This window comes from Cutaneotrichosporon oleaginosum, assembly GCF_008065305.1.
Source record: "Cutaneotrichosporon oleaginosum strain ATCC 20508 chromosome Unknown ATCC20508_contig01, whole genome shotgun sequence".
Taxonomy (NCBI): Eukaryota; Fungi; Basidiomycota; class Tremellomycetes; order Trichosporonales; family Trichosporonaceae; genus Cutaneotrichosporon; species Cutaneotrichosporon oleaginosum.
The window spans coordinates 2,649,693-2,666,566 of NW_027072170.1; the positions used below are offsets into that span (position 1 = coordinate 2,649,693).

Sequence of the window (16,874 nt, forward strand, 5' to 3'; positions counted from 1 at the left end):
CGACGTCTTTGATGGTGGGGGTGGTGGCGCATGGCGCGTGATTTGATTCCGCTAATGTTGCCACGTGGTGAATTGGATGCATTACGGGGTGCAAGGGTTATTGGGAGATTGTCGGATGGTCATCTTCTTGCGATCTGGGCTGCGGCTCAGGGACGCGAGTGGGTGGCGGGCATGGCGGGGTACTCCGGGCAACGCGCGTCAAGGGGCGGAGAGGGACACAGAGGGAGGGAGACAGGAGTTTCAGGCGCGGATGTGCCTTGTTCCACTGCAAAGTGTTGCCGTGGCGCGCCGTGGCCTGATGGGTCACTCGACCATGCACCATCACGTTAACCGTCGTCGTCGTTCGTCTTTTGTTCACTCCTCCGCCCTCCGCCCTCCGCCCTCCGCCCTCCGCCCTCCGCCCTCCGCCCTCCGCCTCCATCTCCGCATCTCCCTCTCTTCACCTGCACGCTTAACTGCGCGTCGACTGAGATCGTTCCTCGTCCGACGAGCATTCCTTGCGACTAAACCGACATCTCGGATCTCCCCTCTCCCCCCCTCTCTCATCTCGGCCCTCGCTCGCCCACGCGGATCCACCACCCTCCCTCCAGCCTCCGCGACCCCCCTAATTGTGCAATTGTGCAATTGTGCAGAGCGACAGAGCGGTGGTCGTGCGCGCAGTCAAGAAGAGATCCAGGCCATCGTCGCTCATCCTCGGAAGCTTGTCACCCTCCACCCTCTCATTACCCTCATACACACTCACCCATACAACCACGCTTGCACCACGCAACCACGCACGCAACCATCACCGAACGCAGTTGGCCACCATCAAAGGACTAGTTTGCACACACGCTCTGAACGTGTGTTGCATCCACTCTCATCATCATGGTACATATCTCTCACTCCCCCATCCCCACACCACTCTCCCCTCCGCCACGCTCCCCACGCACCCCCCGATCCCCTTCCTTCCCCTCCTCCTCTACTCCACTCCGCACCACACCCCGGTCCTCACGGTCCGGCGGCGCATCCACCTCCCACTCCCAACGTCGTCGTGATCAGTCCTCACCTTTCCAGTCTGGCAAAAACGAGAATGCTGTCCCAACAAATCTCATCACATACAAAGGTAGGCCCACAACGTCTCATACCGTTGATTCTCTAACAACAACAGGACGCCGCATTCCGGCCCGAATCGATCCCGATGCAGTGAGTCCGGCCGGTCTAACACTCTCCGAGCCAGGCCCAACTGCGAGCGAGGCGGTTGTCGAGAGAAGGCGATAGGAGTTTGTCTTGCTAGGCCAAACTGACCCGCAGAGCATCCTTAGAGTCGTGGAGATCATGGCCAAGAGCTTCAATGCGGCCGAGCATCACATTACTCTCGCCCTCCGGGATGAGAATGACGTCCTAGTGACGCAGCAGAACATTGCAGCCATGGTTTCGCAGAAGGATACACTAAAGTGAGTGGCAACCGGATACCATTGACCTTCCCTCCAGGCTTGTTCCCGCTCCTGTGACCGAGGCTCTCGCCGTCGTCGCATCCCTCCACACAGCCAGAGGCAAGGAAGCAAACGGTGAAGACCCCAATGGCACCACTGCCATTGTCCTGCCCAACAAGGTCGAGGTGCTGCCGCTCAAGCTCGCCCTCTTCAATCTGCAAAAGTACATCAAGGAGGACGACTTTGCAGTAGAGTTCATGCTCAAAGGAGGTGTCAATCTCCTTGTAGAACTCGTGGAGAAGGACGACTCCAAGACTGCGCTCACGGGCAACTCGCTTGCTTACGCCTTGCAGGGCATTCGCGGCGTGATGGACTACGACAACGGCTGGGGGGAGTTCAGTGACGACTTCATTGACCGCGTCTTGATTATCCTTGCATCTAGCAGCGCGCCCAACGTTGTTCGCCCAGCTACCGTCATCGTGCGCAAGCTCATCACCGCCTCGCCAAAAACCCACAGCGGCAAGGGCAAGCAGCGTGTGCAACAACGTGATGCTGTCAACAACTACGGCTTTGATCGCGTATTTGCCCGCATCCTCGCAATTGGCCACAAGGCGCCGGACGAGCATGGCAGTGGCCCCGCCGAGCAGATATTCCGGCCTATTGTCAAGCGTCTGGAGGGCACGCGTGACCTCGAACTCTCGGCCCAAAGTCTCGCGCTCGTCAATGCGTCACTTCGTTCCGCCCACCAGGAAGGGAGCAAGCGCTACTCTGACCTTATCACTGTCATCGAGGCACTCAACACGAGGAAATACGTTGCAGTAAGTGAAGCTGTTGGTTTGGTTTTAATGCTTCAGCGGTTGATGTCGACGAGCGCCAACAACATTGTGGAACCACGCATTCTTGACTTCCAGACGCGCTACGCCAATGTCCTGCGGTATCACTCGCTCCGTCCCGTGCGACCGCAGACCAACCCCACACATGAGCGCTACCTGCGCGAGATCTGGATGGCTGGCCGTCTGGATGAGGAGGACTCTGGAGAGATGACCTCGCCACGACCCAGCATGGCCGACTACCAGGCGTCCAACATCCCAAGAACCTGGGATGGATGGAGGCGCATGGGGCTGTCCATTGATTTTGTCGACAGTACCGACACATTAGTAGAGACAGAGCTCTTCCGGTCCGTCGGGGAGCTCGGCCTCCAGTGCTTGCACTACTACGCCACTCACGAGGATAACTTCCACAGCATTGTGCTCGAGCAGCAGGCACGTCCGGTGGATAGGCGATGCCCGATCGGGCGAGCGAGCGCCGAGTGCGTCAAGATCCTCAATGATCACTACAAGATCACTCAATCGTCGCAACGGAGTCCGACACACTTTACGCCGTTCATGCTCAACTTCCCGCGCCTACACACTCTCGTCATGAAGTTCTTCCTCCGCATGTGGCACGACTCAGAGTCGCGCCACGACGACTTTGACCGCCTGAGCTACCTCGTGGCAAGTCAGGTACGACAGACGCTTGCAGAGGAGCACACCAAGACGTGGCTCAATCTCGAGCGTGACTTCCTCGGCACCAACTACCGCAACATCCGCGAAGGGCAGATGGAGATGATCGAAAAGGAGGATGGTCTTCTCGAACGCGGAGCGGTTGTCGCTCTCCGTGGCAAAGTCGGAAAGGAGGCTACCGAGGTCATGTCGGACCAGCGCGTCATTTGCATGATGCGTGGAAGTTGGTTCAACGCTGTCAACGTGTTAACCCCGGGAATCGACCAGATGGCGCACTCCAGTGCGAGTCGGCCGCTCCGCTTTGTAATGCTGTCACCAGATAAGCGGACGCTAGCATGGAGCGCCTTCGCCGCGCGGCCGAAGGAGAACCCAACTTTCGTGAGCCTCAAGGAGCATATCGACATCTCGAACGTCACGTCAGTCAAGCTGCAGACAGGGTGTGCCGTTGGCTCACGCTCGCCGGACCAGGTGTCCAAGCTCAGCTTTTCGCTAATGAGTGGCAAGGAGGCGTCATTGCTTGACCTGGACGCGATACATGCCCAGCAGTTTGCCGAGTGGACCGACGGCCTGCGAGTTCTTAAGGCGCACCAGACAAAGTCCGCCGCTGCTGCACTTGCCGCCGCTGCTGCCGAGAATGGACAGCCAGTCCCCGAGGCTCCCGCCACGCCAGAGATGGGCGGTATGACCACGCAAGAGTCGGCAAACTACGTGCACATTCTGACTGAACTTGCGCTCAAGATACGCCTCCTCGACATCACGGGTGACGGTATCGAGATCCCGCACAAGGTTGGGATTGGAGCGGCGCCGCGGAGCACTGACTTCTGGTTTGCCAGCTAGCGCGGGCGCTACCTATGTCTTGGTATGATGTTATAATCTGTGCATGTGTACAACTGGGTGTGTGGTGGTGTCTGGTAGATGCCGTATGGTGTTACTGCTCCATGCTGTCGCCAACCTCGTCGCTGGCGACACTGCGGTCCATGTCGTTCATCAGCTCTATGTCGTCCGAGTCGTACTCCGTGCTACGGTCGAGGTCTTCTAGCGAGGCGTCGAGGTCGGGTGCGTCCTGATCCTCGATGCTTGCATCAAGGTCAACGTCCTCCATCGGCTCAGGCGAGGGGGTGAGGCCGCCCCGGTCTTCCTGCCTGTGGTCATGGTCGCTGGGCGTTGGCGACTGCCGTCAGCAGTTTCAATATTTGCAACTCACCGGCGCCGCCTCAGCCTCCATCTGCGTATTCCGTCTCCCAATGGGAATAAGAAAGCGTCTCCCGAAATTGTTCAGGTCTTCCCGCTCGTCGTCGAGCACGCCCTCTTCGTCGCTGAGGTCTGCCGCGAGGACATGGAGCGACGCGCCGGCGGGCGGGAGGCCGCGGAGCGCGCGGTGGCGCGGGCGGCGGAGGCGGCGGGCTTCAAGCACAAAGGAGGCGGGATTTGGCGAGGAGGTTTGCGCCCGAGTTCTAGGTCTGGAGGAGTCTGAGGATGTGGAGGCGTTGGATTGGGAGGAGGAGGGGAGGGGTTGCTGCGACGATGGGGAAGCCCAGCTCGTGCGCAGGCTTGCGTTGAGGCGCGAGCGGCTGGTCACTGGCCGGTGGGCGAAGGAGAAGAGCGTGTTCGGGGGTGTTGTGTATGATGGCAGCATTGTCGTTAGGAGAGAGGATGCGATGAGATGAGAGACGGGAGAGTTTGTCGAGATTGTTTGGCTCGAGAGATGGACGGGCGGGAGATTAGGATCCGTTCCTAGCTCTGGATTGTCGACGGTGTTAATCAATTCCTAATGCACTGAGAACCACGATATCGCCACCCATGACATCAGGCGCGTGGTCGCGCAGTCTCTTCCGCTCAACCACCTTCCCTTCCATTTCACCACCACACATCATTTCTCTCGCGGCATGGCAGAGTATCTCCTCGGACTCATGCTCGTCGCGCAGTCGTCGCGCGACCGCCACGTCTTCCGCTACCCGCCCGACCCGACGTCGCCGTCAGACCGCCTCAGCCAGCCGATATACAGCCGGGCGACTTATACCGCACAAGACAACACCGTCGACCGGACCGGGCACGCGTCGCGTCTGCTCGCACGACGCGATGGCAGCCGTGGGAGCGGGAGCCGCGCTCGCGGTCTCAGCGGGGGCGGGCTGAGCGGCTTCTCTGGCGGCCTGGAGGAAGGGAGTCTGGCGCGGAGCGCGCCGTCAGGTCGCAGCGGGAGTGTGCACTCACACATCACCGAGTATGGGACGCCGGTGGAGAGCAGTAGCTCGTCATCGGACGACTCGGACATTGATGCTATGTGGGGCGCGTCAAAGCATTCGCATAACCACTCGCACTCGTCCCACCACTCGTCGCATCACTCGTCTCATAGCCACGGTCCAAGACGGTACTCGAGCGAAAGCGAGGGCCGGAGCGGCCTCGCCAACTCCATCACTAAAGGGTTTACGGAGATCAACCCGAATCTCGACCGGCGTGGGAGCGTGATATCCACCGAGACGGTCAAGAAGAAGTTCAACACGACGCTCGAGCAGCAGTATAACTACAGCATGGGGTATCCGCTCGACTTCCTGTCCGACCTTCTGTCACCACCGCGGGCAGCGTGTAACCGCAAATTCGAGATTAGCGTCAACGAGCTCCTGTTCATCGGGCACCCAGTGTGCGCTGGATCGGACGGCAAGTGGGCGTATCCGTCCGGCGACAGCGACGACGAGGAGGACTCGAAGGCGCGCGGACGGCGGAAGGAGGCGGGACCGCTGCGCGCGGTAGCGGAACATCCCGAGAGAAGCGAGGACACGCCGGCGCGTAACGGGCGCAAAGACGAGGCCGAGCTGAGCATGTTCCACCTTGTGCTCATCCTCGACAAACCTGATCCCAAGCCTGATCAGCCATGGGCCGACTGCCTCGACGTCATCTACCGCGAGGTTGCGTTCAAGTGGGCGGCCGCGGCGTTTGCGCTGCAGGTGCGCGACAACTGGGTCGGTCGCGAGATTAAGCAGCTCATGGGCATCCGCGAGCGCGCCATGGCCGACGGCATCCCTGTCAACGAGTGCTTGCGGCAGTGCATTGAAAAGTCTGAGCTCGCGCACAGTTTGCATGAGCTATATGCTGCGCTGCACAAGATAAAGTCGCGCCCGCTGAACGGGCACTTTTCACATGTGTCTACGACCATGAAGGTCCGCGTTGGGAGTATACCCATCACGCTGGTGGTGCCACCCAAGACGACGGACGTCGAGGCGCTCATGGCGCTCGAAAGCGACTCGGACAGCGACAGCGACCTCGGGTGGGAGTTTGCGGGGCCTGACGGCGCGCTTATTGCCAAGCAGCCGGGTTTCCGCGTCGAGCCATGGAAGACCTTGCTATTGCTCGACGACGAGGCGCCTCGGCCGCGGAGACCACATGGGCGCGAGAGCAAGCAGGCAGAGGAGGAGGAGCTGGTCGACCAGCTTGTGGCCAACTGCGACGTCAGCAAGCCACTGCATGAAATCGCGCATCTCATGCGGTGTGACCTCGAGGGCGTTGTGATTCCACTCGCGAGGGAGCTCGTGCAGAACAAGCGTGCGGTGTTCATTGACGTGGTGAACATCCGGCTCCGGACTATCCTGATGCCCGCGACGATCGCGGACCACCTGTGAGTTTCGCAAGAGCAGTCAAGCTACCATCCGCAATGGTTTACTCGCCGCCCTTAGTTCAACACTCATGACAGCCGCTCACTCACGCAACACTCTGTTCGCTTCTCCGTCGCCTTCCCCAAGCTGCCTCCCCTCATCCCACTGATCACGATGATCTCCGCCGCCCCCGTGCCCTTCCGCGAGCTTCTTCCCGCCGATGCGCGTGACGAGCCGTCCAAGCGTGAGCCGTGGATGCGTGCCGTCGCCTGGCTTCTGCGCAACGACCTAGTGATCCAGGCGCACGTGCGTGCGCGCGTCATCGCCTCGGCGAGCGTAAAGGAGGCGGCGTGGCTCAAGCTGTGGCACAAGCGGCGGCGTCGGTGGCTGCGGGAGAGAAAGCTGAGCGTGACGAGCGGAGGCAGTGCGCGCTCGCGCCCAAGTTTCGGCGACGGCGGCGGCGGCGGAAGCGTGGGCTCCGGGAACGCGATCGCCGTCAACGCGGCCAAAGCGACGTCTCCGGATCGCGAATGGGCCGCGCGCGTGCCCAAGACGCCGCTTGCCGTCACGCGGACGCTGAGTGTGGGGGAGACGGCGGACGCGGAGAGCGAGTTCGACCTCGAGTCGGACGATGGGCTCGACGACGACGGGGACGGGGACGAGGAAGGTGGCGTCGCGGGCCGGTGGCGGATGCTGCGCCCGCCGCTGGGGCCGGGACTGGAGCGGTGCGCGGCGACGGCGGCATATAGCCTGGACGAGCCTGAGCCTGGCAAGACGCCGACGTTCAACGCGAGCTTCATTTTCCACCCGGCGCAGGCGCAGAAGGAGGAGGCGCGGTGGCTCCGGGTGGTGCGCGAGCGCACGCCCGACCCCGTGCTTCGCAGCCGGTTTGATCTCTGTGTGCAGTACTTTGACGGGGTGACGACATTCGAGGAGATTGTGTTCCGCACGGGTCTGACACGGCGCGAGTTGGACCGGATTGCCATGGTGTACCGTGACGACGTAGGTGGCTTGGCGGCGGAGCGTGCTGACACCAGCTCATGATCTCGATCCACCCCTGAGGCCGAGGCAGAGGAGGCGGTGGTGTTTACCGGTCGGTGTGCAGGGTGCGGCGGTGTATACTTGTTGGCCCGTGCGTGCTTCTCAACCATACATCCTCTGTCAGTATGAATGCTGTGGAGAACAGTACCGAGTTACAACTGCATGCTGGTGCTACAAACATCAATGCTGAGAGGTGCGAGGACGACGGAATGGAATCGTGACAACGGGGGATCGTGCTTGGGTCTTGATGGGCGGCCAGATCGATGCTGGGGTATCCATACGGGGTGCGTCGTGTACGGCCGCTTAGGCGCAGATGCTGTCGATCTCGGCGAGGGCCTTGCGGCTCATGTCGTCCTTGCCCTCGTAAGCCTGGGGTGAGCGCTGGGCGGGCATGAACAGAGGCAGAGGCGATACGTACGTAGCGGGCGTATGCGACGTAGACGTTCATGCAGTACTGCTTCGACTCTGCGGAGAAGCTTGCGCGGCGGGGAGTGAAGTCCTCCTCCTTCTCGCGAAGGTCTGGGGTCAGTTGTGCTCGGGGGAGCGGGGGGAAGCAGAGTGGAGTGCAAGGCGAGGATCGGATCGGTGTCCAAGATGGCGCTCAGCAACTCACCAAGCTCGCCCTGGGTGGCCTGGAACGCATAGTCGTTGAGCTGAGATCAGCGTATGCCCATCACCTTCTTGTGCTTGCGACGCTCGCCACTCACAATGTTGCTGAGGTGTCCCTTGGGGTGCAGCGCGGGAGTGCGGTGCGAGTCGACGATGGCGGCGACGCGGGCGAACTGCTCCTCGGTGATGTTGATGTTGATAGCGGAGGTCATGGGTGCGTGGGGGAGTGGGTGGTGAGGTACGAGTCGAGAGTGTAAGAAGAAGAGAAAGAGAGAGAGAGAGCGAGAGGCGACGTGGGTGGCAAGTACTTATATACTCTGGATGGGCATGTTGATGCTGACCCCTCGTCCACGATCCACCGGTGACTCGGTTCCGGCGACCTCGGCCATTCAGGAATCCTCTACAGCAGGGTATTAGGCACAGCCCCTGTTGCCAAGTGTCGAGTAGCACTGCCCCCTGTGCGCCCGTGCCCCCGTGCCCCCGTGCGCCCTGCACCTGGTCCGTGCCTGTGCCAGGTGATCCCTTGATCGCCCCCACGTCCCCACGTCGGACACTTATCAGCCACTCTCTTTCTCATCCACAGCCATCCAAAGCCGAGGCAGCGAACGTGCATCATACATCGGCCCACTCGCTCATGCGCTCACACGTTCGAGTCCGAGGCCATCATCGACAGTCGTCTCGGCTCATCCCTCCCGTGTCTTGTCGCATGTCTCAGTCATCTTGCCGTGCCTCCTCGGCCCGACTCAGCCAAGTCACCCGGCCTCTCCCCGCGCCCAACCAACCCACTCCTCATCCCTCGCAGTGTGCTCTTCCAAGTGACAAGGGCCGACGGGCAAGTACAGTAGATCGGGGCGTGTGCGTGACGGTGACGGTGACGGTGACTTGGACGGCGATAAGCTCTGTCGCGTCCCATCTGCAGTACAGTCCTGTGCGCGGTGCGGAACTACCCCACCCCCCACAGATCCAGGATCCGAGGCCCCAGGTATGTGTCCAGATTGGGGGGCCTGGTCGGTTCTGGCGATAACGCATCGCATATCAACTTATCATCATCACCCATGCATCCACACCTCCATGCCTCCATGCGCCACCTCCTTATCATTCCATCTACAGCACCGCTCAGGCGACAGCCGCGCGCACTCGCAGTGTACACGATAAGACACAAAGGCCACAACGGGCACTCTGCCCCGCTCTCCTCACCCTTGGTCCCACGCCTCGTCCACGCACTCAACGTCGCATCATCGTAGTCGACTACAGGACTACAGTACTACTACTAGCTACATCTCAAGCCACTTGTACTCGGACGTATCAATCCGCGGCACTTCAACACAGTCGAGCAATGCCCGTTTGACTCCTCCTCGCGTTGAACGACGCCGTGGAACGGCACGAATCTTCGGCAGAGGAGGTGCCCGCGCCTTGCCTTTGCCCTTGCTCTGCTTCGGCGGCATAGGCGAACCCTCATCATCAGAGACAATGATAGGCGATGCCACGGGGCCTGTCCGCCGCGCCCGCTGCGGCTGGTTGTAGTGTACCGGCTCAGACTTGATCTGCAATGTCTGCTGCGCCGCGACGCGCTGGCTCGACCGCGGCGTCGACTGGAGCGCCGTTCCACCTGTACGACGAGCCATGGTTCGCTTGTTCGCGACATTACCGGTCGAGGCACGCTTGCGCTTTTGTTTCTCCGGGGCGGGTGTCGCATCTGCGACCTCCATCGTCTCGAGGACAATCTCCTCGATCGAGGTCTGGGTCCCCACCTCGCTTTCCAATTCACTTTCGCCTTCCACTCCACTCTCTTCCTCAGGCTGCGCCGACCCCTCCCTCGTCGACCCTTCGCGGGCGGCGGCCAGGCTGTCGTCCTCATCCCCGATGGCTTCGAGCATGTGTGGCGGGTGCAGGATGTGGATCTCGGGATTCGGTGGGGCAATGCACATCTTCAAAACCTTGGCATGCGCCAGGTCCTGGAAACGTTCCAGTTTGTACGTCCTTCCCAGCGCCGGCTGAATCATGAGCTCGACAGTTGTTACGGTAGCGGGCAGCGGCTCCACGGCAGTCAGCGCCACCTCCGGCGCGATGTCGACCCGTGGCCGCGGCTCATCACCATCCTCATGGTTCCTCATGACGTGACGGTGTAAATGACCGATGGTCGACGACCGCAGGTCACATTCTGGTATCAGCTGCTAGTCGAACACCCCGTGCTTACGTTCGTAAGGACACACAATCTTCTCACAGACGTGCTTGGCGAGCATGTGCTGCTCGAGCTTGCCCGCTGAGCGGAAGCACGGCCGATCGCATCCACCCCAATGGCACTGATAAAGGACAAGGTCGCCAAAGTCAAACGCAGCTTGCCTCGCGTGGTTACGCGACTGCACGTGCCGCAAGAGTTTATTCTCGGATGCTAGCTCCGCTCCACAACCCTTCCACTGGCATGTGTAGACGCTGTCAACGCCGAGGCGGTTCAAAAGACTGTCCCTCGACAGTATGCTCTTGAAAGGCTCGCGCATCGGTGGCTCGGGTGGATATGCAAAGCGGTCCTTGATGGCCTCCGGTTCCCTGACACGCTGCTGATGTATGCCTGCCCCTTGGGGAACAGCGACCGTTATGACCTTTGTCACAGCGTGGGCAGCCCGTGGCCGACGGTTGACTCGCTCGCGCTCAAAGCTGTCGTCGGCATCGTCTCTGAACGGGTCTGAGATTAGCATAGATGCAATGCATTGACACCTCACTATACACGCCCCGCGTGATTAGTTCGGCGCGCCTCTTCCGCGACATGGGCACGACAAAAATCGCATGGTTAAACGGGCCCATCCTCTTCGGCGCCGCCTTCGCAGTGGGCTGCTGCTCAGGCGCCTCGGAAGGAGAAGGCGGCGCAGCAGCCATGTCGGATGTGTCGTCCTGCCCGCCACCGCTTTGCCGCGGGCCATTCTGCGCGCCACCTTTCCGCGAGGCGCCTCCCTGTGACGTGCCGTTTGTCGCGGTGCCATTCTGCGTAGCGCGGTTCTGCCCGGCGTCGTTCTGTGAGGCGCCAGTAATTGAGGCGGCGGCAGTTCGTGCGGTAACACTCTGAGAGGCAATGTTTCGCGAAGCAACGGTTGGTGAGACGGCGTCCAGCGAAGCGCTGTTCAGTCGCGCGCCGGCCAGTGATACAACGGTCGGCGACGGGCCAACCTGCGACGGGCCAACTTGCGGCACGCCACCCTGCGTCGGGCCAATCAGCGATGCGCCAGTCTGCAGTGCGCAAATCTTTGGCGCGCCCATTCGCGCGAGACCAGGCTGCAATGGGTTCCCTCCGATTGCTGGGCGCACATTAGGGCTAGGCGTACCTGCGGCTCTCGGTATCGCTGGCTTTGACAATGAAGGAGGCGGCGCAGCACTACGCACTGGACTCGAGAGATCGACAACGACTCTGTTCTTTGGCTGCAACTTCGTCCTCGGACGAGGAGAACTATTAACGGGCCGAGGTCGCTGTGGTTGTGTGGGAGTCGCAGAGGCAGGTCCCAGCGCGGCCCTCGCCAGCTGGTTAGCGCGGGCCTGCTGGGCAACGACGGCCTTTACCATCTCCGCATGGGTCATGGGCCCGTGGACTGGCAGGCCGGGAGGCTCTAGCGTCTGTCCAGGATTTGAGGAAGAAAGTCTAGCGGAGCGAGCGGCTTCCAGCATCCTAACATAGTCGTTGAATGTCATCGCTGCTGGTTGAGGTGGGCGCACACCTGTCTGAGAGAGGCCTCCAAACGCAGTGTGCGGGAACGTACGAGCAGAGGGGTGGTTGGCTGTAATCATTGGAATTGGTTGGTCAGCAGGACGCGCTGTTGGCTCCGCATCACAAGCTGGCCGCGAAGTGGCCTCCACGCGCGGGGCAGGTCCGGCCCGGTTAAGCACGCTGCCGCCTGCAACCTGAATGGCTGTCGCGATGACATCGGAAGTCAACTGAGCAGAAGGCAAGGTTCTTTTGGGTTGTTTGGGTTTGGCACGAGGCTTGGCTGTTGCAACCCCCTGGGGCGGAGTTTCAGAGGGAGGCGGCCCAGCCTCGGCGGCCGCCTCATATCCGTCGACGCCCTCTGAGATGAACGGACTGTCTGACAGCTTGCGACGAGGCGGCGGCTCAAACGACGCGCGCACTTCCTCGCTCACTGTGTCAGGATCCAACCCCGCGGCTATGATAGCGGCCCGTGTCCTCTGCACCTTGCCCGACCCAGGAGGGCGTCCCCGGCGTGGCGGTGGCGGGGTGAGACCCGAAGCCGGTGGCAGCGGTGGCTGGAAGGATGCCCAGACGTCGGGGGTAACGGTGTCGGGGTTGAGACCGGCTGTGAGGATTGCAGCGCGAGTCATACGCTCGCGAAGTAGCTTGGGTCCAGGAGGGCGCCCAGTCCCCCCTAGCTTACACTGAATACGCACTTCCAGGGGGATGGCATCGAAGTCGAGGCCGGCATCGATGAAAGCCGCTCGTGTAATCTCCTCACGCCCGCGCTCGCGCTGCTGCGATGGTGTAATGTTAGATTGCTCTTGGCTTTGGAGCGTTGCGTTGTTTGGCGCAGCTAGAGACGTCGAGGGCGTTTCAATAGCACCACTAGGGGCAGTGGGCTGTGACATGGGCGGTTGTAGTTGCTGCGATTGTGATATGGGCAGATGTGAGGAGGTGAACTGAGGGCCTCCTGGTTGGGAGCTGGTGAGTCGAAGATCGGCTGGGTTAACCGTTCTGGAGCTCGATGCAACAGGCTGTGGAGTAAGCATCGGGGTCGGAGACTTGCGGCGCCGTCGTTTAACTGCTGTCGCACTTGCCGCTGCCTTGAGTGCCGCCGCCAGAGTGATAGGATGCCTGTCCGGGTCGATTCCTTCTGAGAGCATGGCCGCGCGCACTGTCGCTTCACGCTCCCGGGCCGCCGCGGCTGCCGCCAGCTGCCGCTTGCCTGTGCCGCGTGGGCGGCCAGTACGGCGTGTTTCAGACACAGGAGTTGAGAGGTTGGCTGTGCTAGGTGCAAGCTGAGAGGACGCGGCGGTGGAGGTTGTTGGCATAGTCTGAGCTGTGACAGGCGTGGATGACGCAAGTTGAGACTGAGGTGGTCGGCCCGAGAGCAGTGATCGCGCATCTGCAGGCAGTGTGGCGCGGGATACTGGGGTTTGGGGTGACGAGGATGTGGTTGTCAAAGCAGCAGGTGCTTTAGCCGCTCCAACTGCGGGGCTACCGATGGCGCTCGGCGGTTGTGAAGTCGCACTAGAAGCAGCGCTGGCCGAACTTGCCGACACTGCTGGTAGTCGGGCAGAATCGACTTGTGGTCTCGTGACCACAGCTTGCAACGCTGTGCTTTGGAGCCGCAACGCTTGCGGATGTGAGCCTTGTCCGGGTGGAGCCCACGCTGTGGCAGAAGAAGTGCTTTTCCGAGCAGCTGCGCGCGACGCGTCAGTCGAGATGGAAGTTTGAGGAGACCGCTGAGTGGGTGCCCGCGCAGAGGCCTTGGGAGGGGTTTGAGTCGACGCCGGCTCAGAGGTCTTGGAAGGACGTTGAGTCGAAGTCCGCGCCGAGGTCTGAGATGGACGCGGTACCAGCGACAATGCTTGAGGGGACACCGTCCCTTGGGGCGGTTGCGGCTGCGCATTTGGCGACGAGCAGGCCGCAGGCACAAGCTGCCTGCTCCACCGCTGTTGAACGGGGTGCACTAAAGGCGCATTGGCTGGTGGAGCGGGAACAGTCTGCGGCGGCTCAGTTCTCGGTAGAGTGGGCGACCCGCGCAATCCCCCATACGTCTGCTCGGTTACGGAGGATCTTGCCTGGGAGGAGCTGGAGCTTTCAGATAGCTGTACTGGACTCCTTCCGTGCTCCACCCTACGTGGGCCATCATGGTGCTGCCCGTGCTGCTTCTGGCTGGTCTGCTGAGAAGTTGCTGATCCGCTCCCAAAATCCGTCTCAAACTTCTGTGCAAACATGCGCAATTGGGAAAACGACTGCTGCGGGGCCTCAAGCAAGGAAGATCGGGTTTGCGACGTGGGCGAGCGGAGAACGGAATGGGTCGACATGGATGCGTTAACGGGGTCGGGGACTGAAGCGGCGCTCAGAGTCGGGGACGGGAAGGTTGCAGGACCGGTGGGAGGGTACGCCGACTGCTGCGTCAACGTGTGCACGTTGTGCGGCCGGTGCGATGACTGCTGTTGAGAGCTCGGCGACTGGTCGTGTTGGTGATGCTGCGGCCGGTGCGATGGCTGCTGTTGAGAGCTCTGCGGCTGGTCGTGCTGGTGATGCGTCTGCTGCTGGCTCTGCGAGTGATGCGTCTGTGGTACGTTTTGCGATTGGTAGCTATCGGAGTGATACCCGTGTTGTTGGGAACTCTGTCGAAGATTGAAGGCGGCGTGGCCCGACCCCTCAGCCTGGGAGTTTCCACCATACGCGCCTTGGTGTTCGAGCGCAGATGAAGGATAGTACGCGTCCGTGATAGCCGTGATGGGCGGCAGCGTTTCGGCCTGCGCCGACTGCATATTCAGCGAGGTTGATGGTAGACTGCCGCCAAAGGCCAATGCGAATCTGCCAGGTCGATGGGCTTGGTACTGCGCAAACTGAGTTGAGCTGCGAGTGTCCGCGCGCCTCTGTAACTGCACATAAGAGACGGTGGTTGACTGCGCTGAGAACGCGTATGGCTCGTCTGCCGGCGAGCTATTCCCAGTACCTCTTGCATGGTGCTGCCCGGGCTGGCGAGCTTCGAGGGAGTCCGACGCGCGGTCTATCGAGAACCCCATCGGCTCTGAATATGTCTGGTCAAAGTAGTTCCTCGCAGGAGCATCGTAAAGCGGGTGAGGATAGCGCCCATCACTGAGGTCAATGAAGTCCACCTCAGGATACCAACGGATAGCCTGGTGCGTCAGACATTACGCTCGCCATCGAGGGGTGGGCGAGTAGGAGCCGCGCCAGGGGTGGTGAACTGACGAGTGTGGAGTTGTAATAATCAAACAGTTGAGGATGAGACGGATGGAACGAGCGACGAGATTGTTATGCCGTCGCAAGCCGCCGTTCACGATAGACCTTCCCTCCACACACAGGCGGACGAGTTGGACAAGCGTCATAACTTCACGTGAGTATCACGTGTAAATGCCCCCGCTTGGGTGTACTCTAAATCATGCAATGCTATTAGGAAACTGGATTAGAAACCAGTCTGGGTGAAGCAATGGATGACGATTAGGAAGTTTCCAATTCGAGTGGGGCTTTTCCAACGACGGAAAGCCGAGACCCGCCCGGCGCTTGCCTTTTGCCCCTCGGCCTGCGGATTGCACGCTTGGCCCACCTCCACTCCGCCTGCCAATGTGGGGTCGTCGCCGCAGCACCTCTTCCCCCTCTCCTCTTTCATCTTTGTCACTCTCCACTCTCTCCATTCTCTCCACTCTCTCCACTCACTCACTAACATGCTCCTCACCTCCGCCATCGACTCGGTCCGCACGGCCTCTGCTCGCCGTATCATCGCACGCGCCGTGAGTAACATCTCTGCCGACCTCTCTCTGACCTCAGGCCACCGCTAGCTCATCGCGATGCCTCGCAACCGCTTCAGAGGCCGCTCCAGAGGTCAAGCCCAAGCGGCGGTTCCCCAAGCTGGATGATGGGTTGACGTTCGATGACTTTGTCTCCGGGGAGCCGCTGCCAGACGCTTCTGAGCGTGTCGTTCTCGGCAACACCTCGCAGTGAGTGTCTTGACCATAGCCCTTCAAGTGGCGAGCTCTGATCCCAGGCCGCGCCTGCCCACCTTCCTCAAGCACCCTATCCCGCGCGGCAAGTCATACACGGCCATCAAGAAGGACTTGCGTGGTCTTGGCTTGCACACAGTGTGCGAGGAGGCCAAGTGCCCCAACATCGGCGAGTGCTGGGGTGGTGGCAAGGGCACCGCGACTGCGACCATTATGGTGAGCTAGCCTATCGTACTGAGCCCGCTGACTCCAGCTCATGGGCGACACCTGCACGCGTGGATGCCGCTTCTGCTCGATCAAGACGTCGCGAAAGCCACCTCCTCTCGATATTCACGAGCCGGAGAACACAGCCGAGGCCATCTCTCGCTGGGGACTGGGATACATTGTCCTGACATCGGTTGACCGTGATGACCTCGTCGACGGCGGTGCGGCTCACATCGCGAGCACCATCAGCAAGATCAAGCACAAGGCGCCCAAGATTCTTGTCGAGGCGCTTACACCCGACTTTGCAGGGAAGGGTGAGGAGACCATCGCGATGGTCGCGACATCCGGGTTGGACGTCTTTGCACACAATGTCGAGACGGTTGAGCGGTGTACACCGTTTGTGCGCGACCGCCGCGCCAACTTCCAGCAGTCTCTCGACGTGCTCATGACCGCCAAGCGCGCCGCCAAAGCTGCCAACAAGGAGATTCTCACCAAAACGTCGATTATGCTCGGCGTTGGCGAGCACCCGGACGAGATCACTGAGGCACTTCAGCGTCTTCGTGACGCCGAGGTTGATGTCGTCACGTTTGGCCAGTACATGCGCCCAACCAAGCGCCACATGAAGGTCGACCGCTATGTCGAGCCTGAGGAGTTCGCCAAGTGGAAGGCGGTCGCCGAAGACATGGGCTTCTTGTACGTCGCGTCGGGCCCGCTTGTTCGCTCGTCCTACAAGGCTGGAGAGTTCTTCATCGAGAATGTGCTCAAGAAGCGTCGTGCCGAGGCTGCCAAGCGGGCCACGGCCGAACTCGCTGCCGCTGGAGCTAAGGCCGACGAGGTTTCAGTCTAGACGGACCTGCCTTCGG

General features: G+C 61.0%; 7 protein-coding genes across 7 annotated transcripts; 4 read left to right on the plus strand and 3 right to left on the minus strand.

Moving 5' to 3' along the window:
* Positions 1-864: 864 nt before the first annotated feature.
* On the plus strand, positions 865-3,751 carry COLE_01065 (uncharacterized protein; the record flags this gene model as incomplete). Its single annotated transcript, XM_065626121.1, has 5 exons — positions 865-1,102; positions 1,148-1,182; positions 1,291-1,433; positions 1,471-2,230; positions 2,267-3,751. 5 exons carry the CDS (start codon positions 865-867, stop codon positions 3,749-3,751), a joined length of 2,661 nt encoding a protein of 886 aa, XP_065482615.1.
* Positions 3,752-3,842: 91 nt separating this feature from the next.
* Positions 3,843-4,550, minus strand: COLE_01066 (uncharacterized protein; the record flags this gene model as incomplete). The annotated part of the gene is made up of 2 exons (XM_018426373.2): positions 3,843-4,085; positions 4,119-4,550. The coding sequence occupies 2 exons, from the start codon at positions 4,548-4,550 to the stop codon at positions 3,843-3,845; spliced, it is 675 nt and encodes a 224-aa protein (XP_018281789.1).
* A 250-nt stretch (positions 4,551-4,800) lies between these two features.
* Positions 4,801-7,562, plus strand: COLE_01067 (uncharacterized protein; the record flags this gene model as incomplete). Its single annotated transcript, XM_018424746.1, has 3 exons — positions 4,801-6,524; positions 6,600-7,503; positions 7,539-7,562. 3 exons carry the CDS (start codon positions 4,801-4,803, stop codon positions 7,560-7,562), a joined length of 2,652 nt encoding a protein of 883 aa, XP_018281788.1.
* Positions 7,563-8,785: 1,223 nt separating this feature from the next.
* On the plus strand, positions 8,786-9,175 carry COLE_01068 (uncharacterized protein; the record flags this gene model as incomplete). The annotated part of the gene is made up of 1 exon (XM_018419610.2): positions 8,786-9,175. The coding sequence occupies one exon, from the start codon at positions 8,786-8,788 to the stop codon at positions 9,173-9,175; it is 390 nt and encodes a 129-aa protein (XP_018281787.1).
* A 250-nt stretch (positions 9,176-9,425) lies between these two features.
* On the minus strand, positions 9,426-13,158 carry COLE_01069 (uncharacterized protein; the record flags this gene model as incomplete). The annotated part of the gene is made up of 4 exons (XM_018425133.1): positions 9,426-10,312; positions 10,349-10,834; positions 10,872-11,418; positions 12,136-13,158. The coding sequence occupies 4 exons, from the start codon at positions 13,156-13,158 to the stop codon at positions 9,426-9,428; spliced, it is 2,943 nt and encodes a 980-aa protein (XP_018281786.1).
* A 685-nt stretch (positions 13,159-13,843) lies between these two features.
* On the minus strand, positions 13,844-14,613 carry COLE_01070 (uncharacterized protein; the record flags this gene model as incomplete). The annotated part of the gene is made up of 2 exons (XM_018425132.1): positions 13,844-13,911; positions 13,971-14,613. 2 exons carry the CDS (start codon positions 14,611-14,613, stop codon positions 13,844-13,846), a joined length of 711 nt encoding a protein of 236 aa, XP_018281785.1.
* A 1,124-nt stretch (positions 14,614-15,737) lies between these two features.
* Positions 15,738-16,858, plus strand: COLE_01071 (uncharacterized protein; the record flags this gene model as incomplete). The annotated part of the gene is made up of 3 exons (XM_018420688.2): positions 15,738-15,805; positions 15,852-16,023; positions 16,061-16,858. The coding sequence occupies 3 exons, from the start codon at positions 15,738-15,740 to the stop codon at positions 16,856-16,858; spliced, it is 1,038 nt and encodes a 345-aa protein (XP_018281784.1).
* Between the last annotated feature and the right edge of the window lie 16 nt (positions 16,859-16,874).